The 7,984-nt window shown below is 47.0% G+C and overlaps 1 protein-coding gene and 1 long non-coding RNA gene across 2 annotated transcripts; one reads left to right on the top strand and one right to left on the bottom strand.

The window, feature by feature from the left end:
• Positions 1-2,372: 2,372 nt before the first annotated feature.
• LOC116534657 lies at positions 2,373-3,286 on the bottom strand. The gene is made up of 2 exons (XM_032255262.1): positions 3,063-3,286; positions 2,373-3,028 (listed from the first exon to the last, which is right to left on the bottom strand). Exons 1-2 carry the CDS (start codon positions 3,273-3,275, stop codon positions 2,576-2,578), a joined length of 666 nt encoding a protein of 221 aa, XP_032111153.1. The 5' UTR covers positions 3,276-3,286; the 3' UTR covers positions 2,373-2,575.
• LOC116534659 lies at positions 3,267-6,823 on the top strand. Its single transcript, XR_004261811.1, has 2 exons — positions 3,267-3,354; positions 6,559-6,823. It is a non-coding gene; the product is annotated as an uncharacterized LOC116534659 (long non-coding RNA).
• The last annotated feature ends 1,161 nt before the right edge of the window (positions 6,824-7,984 follow it).

Genomic DNA, 7,984 nt, shown 5'->3' with positions numbered 1-7,984 from the left:
ATTAATCCACTTTTTTTTTTTTTTTTGAGGCAGAGTCTTGCTCTGTCACCCAGGCTGCAAAATTGGCTTACTGCAACCACTGCCTCCCAGGTTCAAGTGATTCTCCTGCCTCAGCCTCCTAAGTATGTGGAATTACAGGCACCTGCCACCACATCTGACTAATTTTTGCATAGAGACAGGGTTTCACCGTGTTGGCCAGGCTGGTGACCTCAGGTGATCTGCCCACCTTGACCTCCCAAAGTGCTAGCATTATAGCCGTGAGCCACCACACCCAGCCTCCATGTTAATCACTCTTTCTGAATTCAAATAACTGATTATCCCCATGAACTTGTGGATTTGTTTTTCCTCTTCATCCACGAAATTCTCTAGAGAAGTCTCTCTTGTCATCTCTTGGCTGTGCTTTCTATCTCGCCAATTTTCTTTCTCCAAAGAGCTTCCTCTGCAAAGATGCTTTGTATATGAAGACCATTTGGGAGTTGAATCAAGACCAAGTTTCACAACCTAAAAGTAGGTCACAAAGCTTCCTTGCCTCTATCCTCTGCAAATCTGTAAACTCTTCAGCTGATCCAATTTCTCTCTTTAGCCTTCATATATATATATATATATATATATATATATATATGATTTTTTTTTTTTTAAGACAGAGACTAGCTCTGTCACCCAGGGTAGAGTGCAATGACCACATCTTGGCTCACTGCAACCTCCCCCTCACAGACTCAAGCAATTCTCCCTCCTCAGCCTCCGGAGTAGCTGGGATTACAGGCGTGAGGCACCATGCCCAGCTGATTTTTTTGTATTTTTAGTAGAGACAGGGTTTTGCCATGTTGTTAAGGCTGTTCTCAAACTCCTGACCTCAAAAGATCCGCCTGCCTACGCCTCCCAAAGTGCTGGGATTACAGGTGGGAGCCACAGCACCCGGCCAATTCTATGTTTAATTTTATTGAAGAGGCACTATACTGTTTTCCACAGGGGCTGCACCATGTTATATTCCCACCGGCAATGCACAAAGATTCCAATTTGTCCACATCCTCACCAAACACTACTATCTTGTTTTTAGTTTTTGTTTTTATATAGTACAGGAAGAGTATCCCTAATCCAAATACCTGACCTCCATAAATTACAAAACCAGAACTTGTGAGCCACCATGGTGTTCAGAGAAAATACTCATTGAAGCATTTCAGACAGGATTTTGGGATTAGGGCTGCTCAACCAGTAGAGCAAATATTTCAAAGTCAAAAAAAAAAGACCAGGCCGGGCGCGGTGGCTCAAGCCTGTAATCCCAGCACTTTGGGAGGCCGAGGCAGGTGGATCACGAGGTCAAGAGATCGAGACCATCCTGGTCAACATGGTGAAACCCTGTCTCTACTAAAAATACAAAAAATTAGCTGGGCATGGTGGCGCGTGCCTGTAATCCCAGCTACTCAGGAGGCTGAGGCAGGAGAATTGCCTGAACCCAGGAGGTGGAGGCTGCGGTGAGCCGAGACCGCGCCATTGCACTCCAGCCTGGGAAAAATAAGGGAAACCCCGTTCGCAAAAAAAAAAAAAAAAAAAAAAAAACTGAAATCTGAAACATTTCCGGTCCCAAGCATTTCAGATAAGGGATCCTCAAACTGTAGCCCTGCTGATGAGTGAGGTGTCTTCTTGGAAGTCTTGCACACTCTCTTTTGTCTGCTTTGATCGGTCACGAGTGTCCTACCATTTTGAAAGCATAATGAATGTTATCAGTGTTCATTTCTGATGAGAGGCAGTCAAGGCAGTGGAAGGGCATGATCCATGGTCGCACAAGCCCTGGCTTCTGACCCAGGTCACTGTGAGACCCTGAGCAAGCAAGAACTTGCTCCAGGCCTGTTTCCTTGGTCTCTGGGGGAAGCCAGCATGATAATCAGCCATGCTCCAGCCCCTCAGCTGAAACTCAGGCCCGGGTGCATTGTAAATGGATTTCCTCTTCCACACACGTGCTGCTGAATTCGATTTTTCTTCCTTTCTTCCTTCCTTCCTTCCCATTTCCTTACCTCCTTCCTTCCCTCCTTTCTATTCCCTTCCTTTTCCTTTCCTTCCTTCTCTCCTTCCCTCCCTCCCTCCCTTCTTTCCTTCCTTCATTCCTTCCTTTTTTCTCTCCCTTTCTCCCTCCCTCCCTCCTTCCTTCCTACCTTCCCATTCCCTTACCTCTTTCCTTCCCTTCCTTCCATTCCCTTCCTTTTTTTTTTCCTTTTTGAGACAGGGTCTCACTGTGTTGCTCAGGCTGGAATGCAATGGTGCAAGCACACCTCACTGCAGCCACTGACTCCAGGGCTCAAGTGATCCTTCCATTTAAGCCTCCCAAGTAACTGGGACTACCAGTGTGCCCCACCACAGCCGGCTCATTTTATTAATTCTTGGTAGAGGCCGGCTCTCGGTATGTTGCCCAGGCTGGTCTCCAACTCCTGGCCTCAAGTGATCCTCCCACCTCAGCCTCCCAAAGGACTGGGATTACAGTCACCGCCCCCAAGCTCTTCTCCCTTTTGACTCATTTTGAGGCCCCTGTCGCAGGGTACAAGACCTTGGGAGTCGGGGGGCGGGGAGCGGGGGTTGTCTCCTAGTCTAGGGAACCACCGAGATGCCGGGCCTCCGAAGTCCTAGAGAGGGCTCTTTTGGCCGCGGACGCCGGCTGCACTTCCGGCCTTTGTGGGCAGTGGCGACAGCGGCTTGCGGTTGTCAGTGCTGTTTCTTCCCGCACGCGGCTGGGTGAGGAGTTCCTCGGCACTCCCAGCGAGAGGCGTCTGTCCCCAGGCACGCAGCGCCAGTCTCTCTCCGGTCCCCCTTTGTTCCCCGAGCCAGCTGGGAAGACTAAAAGGGCGGGGGCTGGGGGCGGTCCATAGTTCGACCCCTCTTTTGTGGCACCCTTGGAACCTGCAGGCTGCCGATTTCCGGCCGACCCGGCTCCCACCAAAATCCATGCTGCTGTCCGTGGCAGCTCCTTTTGAAAATGGCCTGGTAGAAAGTCCGGGTTGTTGTACTGGAAAACGCACTCTGCATCCCTTGACTTGCACTTTTTATCATTCTCCAACGGGCACTTACTCCTAGTAGACGGCAAATGAAGATTCAGACAAGAGTTTTGCCTTTCCCAGCATGGGACACTCCAGCAAGGGTGCCGGTACTGACTGGGTTCTCGGTTTACTCTGGGATAGCTTAAGAGAGACATGCAGGTGAAAAGCTTGTGGGCAGGGATCAGGGAAGACTTCCACAAAGTGGCTTGTATTCGAAGGAGGTGTAGGAATTGGACACGTGGACGACATGCTCCACCATCCAAGAACATTCCAGATGGAGTTCAGACAAAAGCACAAAGTTCGAAAAGTGAGAAGTGCAGAGAAAGTGGTAAATATTTCGACACCATCCTGATAAATGGTTGTTTGTGGGTTTTTTGTTTTTTTTTTTTTTTTTTTTTTGGGAGGGGGGGCAGTCTGGCTCTATTGCCCAGGTTAGAGTGCAGTGGCGCGATCACGACTCACGGCAACCTTCACCTCCCGGATTCAAGCAATTCACCTGCCTCAGCCTACCGAGTAGCTGGAATTACAGGCACCCACCACCTCACCCAGCTAATAATATTTGTATTTTTATTAGGGACAGGGTTTCGTCATGTTGGCCAAGCTGGTCTCAACCTCCTGACCTCAGCCTCCCAAAGTGCTGGAATTACAGGTGTGAGCCACCGTGCCCAGCCCCATCCTGGTAACTGTTTATTCATTGTCGTGGAGTGGTGATTAAAGAATGTGTGACCACAGATCCCTTCTGCTAAAAATAGCCAAGCCCCTTAAAAAATAAAAGTTAAAATCTCTGGATTTGTTTTCTAGAAATAGTATAGCAGGAGAACTGACTGCCACTTACTAACCAATTTATTTAACCTTTCTGACTTTCAAATCCCTGATTTCTAGGGGAATAGCAATAGTATCTTGTAATAGGGAGGAACAGATGAGGTTAATTTGTATAAAGCATCCACCACAGTGTGTGTGGCAGGCAGTAGTAATACATGGGAGGTTTGTCATTGTTTTTACTATGAATAAGCATTAAAAATGTGATGTATCACTTCCCATTATGGAGCCTCCTTCTCTGTACAGTAAGCAATGTGGGAAGAGGAAGAAAAGCAGTAAATTCCAGAAAGTGATAAAGATGTATGTGGAACTGATAGTAACCTATTCAATCCTCACAAAATTTGGGACATCATAATCTCTCTTATACCCATAAAACATCTTGTAGCATTTTTGTCTGAGTGAAAGCAAGCATGATAATATATATATTTTTAAATAAATATACTTTGTAAATCACTTTTTTGTTCTTTTGAGACAGGATCTGGCTCTGTTGCCCAGGCTGGAGTGCGGTGGCATGATCTTGGCTGACTGCAGCCTCTACCTCCTGGGCTCAAGCCTCGGTCTCCCAAAGTGCTGGGATTACAGATGTGAGCCACCACACCTGGCCCTTTCTTTCTTTTGTGTCTTTGGGTTTGTCTTTGTGGAGAGGGGACCAGATAGGTCTTTTTTTCCTATGACCAATTATTAAACCCATGTTCCTTATTTTTCTGTTTGAAAGCCCCTGCCTGGTACTCAAAACAAGCCCAAAGCTAATAGAGTTGGGAAAACTACCCAAAACTATATATATATATATATATATTTGCAATCAAAACTTCAAGAAAAAGCAGTAACAGTCCTCATTAAAGATGTTAGCACTGGCCAGGCGTGCTGGCTCACGCCTGTATTCCTAACACTTTGGGAGACCAAGGCAGGAGGATGGCTTGAGCCCAGGAGTTCAAGACCAGCCTGGGCAACATGGTAAAACCTCATCGCCACCAAAAATTATATACAAAAATTATCTGGGCATGGTGGCACATGCCTGTAGTCCCAGCTAGTCAGGAGGCTGAGATGGGGGGATTGGTTGAGCCCAGGAGTTTGAGGCTACAGTGAGCCATGATCACTCCACTGAACTCCAGCCTGGGCAATGGAAGAAGACGCTGTCTCAAAAAAAAAGAAAAAGGAGCTTTCCTTACACATCTTCTCTGTCCATTCACATGTCTGTGTTGTAACTGAATCACAGGGTTCAGTCACTCGCCGTTTGCAGAGTCTGATTAACAAGAACAAGATGTGGTATAAAGTGACTTTTTCTTCCAAAGCTAGCTTAGGGGAAGAAGTACAGGCTTCCTGCCTCAAGGGTGTCCCTTCAATTCTGGGGCAGAAAGCAGGGACTATTAAAAGGGGACTTGGCACGAATGGCATGCAGGTGAGGGAGCAAGCAGGTGGGGGGTCCACAAAACTCACTTTGGTGTCTTAACCAGGTTGTCTAGTTGGCACTTGCATGGGCAGAACTAGGTTGTAAAGGTGGCCAAAACTCCCCAGATGGAAGAGAGTTTCAAGGCGGGCACCCTTTGGGTTGTAAATGGACTGTTGTCCTCGAGGTGGTCTCCTGGTGGGAGTGAGTTCCATTCTGAAGCTTCTCAGCGCACAGTTAGATAAGCTTGCCCTATTGGGAGTGTCTGATGAAGGAAAAGAAAGAAGTTACAATTGCATTCCTAAAGAGCTAAGTAGGAAACAGGGGAACAGGGGGAGAAAGAGAAAAGAAGAAAGAAATAATAATAAAATAAAATAATAACTCATTCTATTTCTCTTAGAAAATAGGGGTATTCAGTTACAATGTGGGGCTGTCAGGAGCCGACCTCAGGTCTGGGCATGGGCAGACTTTCTCCATTATGTGCTCCCCTTAGATGATCTGGTGGGAATAGGACTCCCAATTGTCAGTATCTGTAGCTTTTTTTTCTTTCCTCTGCCACCCAGGCTGGAGTTCAGTGGCATGATATCAGCCCACTGCAACCTCCACCTCCCTGCTTCAAGCAATTCTCCGGCCTCAGCCTCCCGTGTAACTGGGATTACAGACGCGCACCACCACACCCAGGTAATTTTTGTATTTTTTAGTGGAGACAGGGTTTCACCATATTGTCCAGGCTGGTCTCAAACTCCTGACCTCAGGTGATCCACCTGCCTCAGCCTCCCAAAGTCCTGGGATTTCAGACGTGAGCCACCATGCCCGGCCAGTATCTGTAGCTCTTATCCCTGGGTCAGTTTCTCCAGAAGAAAACCCTCTAGTATCCTTCCTGAAGAGTCCAAGCCCAGCTGCCACTCTGTACCAACAGAAGTAAGGACTTAACCTTTGAAAGGAGGAAGGCTAGGGCTGTCCACCTACGGTGAGTCTGAAATCCTACACCCCTCAGGCCAGCAATCAGACCCTGCCGGCCTGAGGAATTCCGAGCACAGTTGAGGTTGTGGACGCTACAGAGAAAACAAAAGGATTAAATAGATATTTACTTCCTGAATGGTGAGACCCTCTCCTGACATTTTGGCGCACACCTGTAATTCCAGTTACCCAGGAGGCTGAGGTGGGAGGATTGCTTGAACCCAGGAGGCGGAGGTTGCAGTGTGCCGAGATTGTGCCACTGCCCTTAAGCCTGGGTGAGAGAGCAAGACTCCATCTCAAATAAAACCAAAAAACTAATTTTTGTCTGTAGACGTAAGGGTCGCTGGCTCTTTCTCCCTCATGCAGCCTCCAAGATGTACCATGGAAATTTAGACATTTATGGATTGCCTTGGAATGGAAAAGGTAGTAACAGCAACTCTGGGAGTTCCTGCCAAGTTCTACCCCGAGTGGAACAAGTTCCTGATTGTTCCCTTCCCTGGATTTTAACCAAGGTGATAAATAAATACAGTGAGAGGGGATATCTGGGAGAGGTAGAGGCTTTGACTCCAGACCTTGAGCTTATTGAAGTCAGAAACTTTGTCCCTGAGAAATAAAAATAGTTTTTGGTTTTCTTTTTCTTCTTTTTTTCCCATGGGTTCAAGTGATCCTCCTGCCTCAGCCTCCCAAGTAGGTGAGACTACAGGTGAATATCACCACACCCGTCTTAATTTTTTATGTTTTATAGAAACAGGGTCTTGCTGACTGGACATGTGGCTCATGCCTGTAATCCCAACACTTCGGTAGGCCGAGGTGGGTGGATCACCTGAGGTTAGGAGTTCAAGACCAGCCTGACCAACATGGTGAAACCCTGTCTCTACTAAAAATACAAAAATTAGCCGGGCATGGTGATACATGCCTACAATCCCAGCTACTTGGGAGGTTGAGGTAGGAGAATCATTTGAACCTGGGAAGCAGAGGTTGTAGTGAGCCAAGATCACACCATTGCACTCCAGAAAAAGAAAGAAAGGGAGGGAGGGAAGGAGGGAGAGAGGGAGGGGAGGGAGAGAAAAGCAAAGAAGAAACAGGGTCTTGCTTTGCTGCCCAGGCTAGTCTTGAACTCCTGGCTCAAGCAATCCTCCTACCTCAGCCTCCTAAAATGCTGAGATTACAGGCTTGAGCCACCACCCTTGCCCCACTTTTCTTAATTGCAGGGACAGGATGGGAGTTTGGAATACAAAAGAGCTGTTCCTGCTACTTACACATGCATATTTTTGAGCAAGTCAATTCTCCTAGCAAAGCCTTAATGTCTTTATCTCTAAAATGGGGACAAACGACCCTACCTCATTGGGTATTTGTGTAGATAAATAACACATAAAAAGTCCCTTTCACATCAAGGATGCTCAAAAAAATGGCAGATATCATCATTCTGATTTATGTAGACAGGGAAACTCTGAGACATTAAGGCACCATCCAAAGGACACACAGCTCATTACGGGTAGGAGCAAGAATACAATTGGTTTTCTTGACTCTCCAGCTATTAGTCTTGCTTCTACCCTGTACTACTTGAAGAAGGGGCTTTAGTTTTATTTATTTATTTATTTATTTGAAATGCAGTTTTGCTCGTGTCGCCCAGACTAGAGTGCAATGGAGCCATCTTGGTTCACTGCAACCTCCACCTCCCGGGTTCAAGCGATTCTCTGGCCTCAGCCTCCCAAGTAGCTGGGATTACAGGCGGCACCCACCACCATGCCTGGCTAATTTTTTGTATTTTTAGTAGAGACAGGGTTTCACC

This window comes from Sapajus apella, unplaced genomic scaffold (genome assembly GCF_009761245.1).
Source record: "Sapajus apella isolate SASKATOON/1434 unplaced genomic scaffold, GSC_monkey_1.0 scaffold88, whole genome shotgun sequence".
NCBI classification, from domain to species: domain Eukaryota; kingdom Metazoa; phylum Chordata; class Mammalia; order Primates; family Cebidae; genus Sapajus; species Sapajus apella.
Note: the sequence above shows the minus strand (reverse complement) of the source record. Positions and strands in the feature narration are given on the sequence as shown.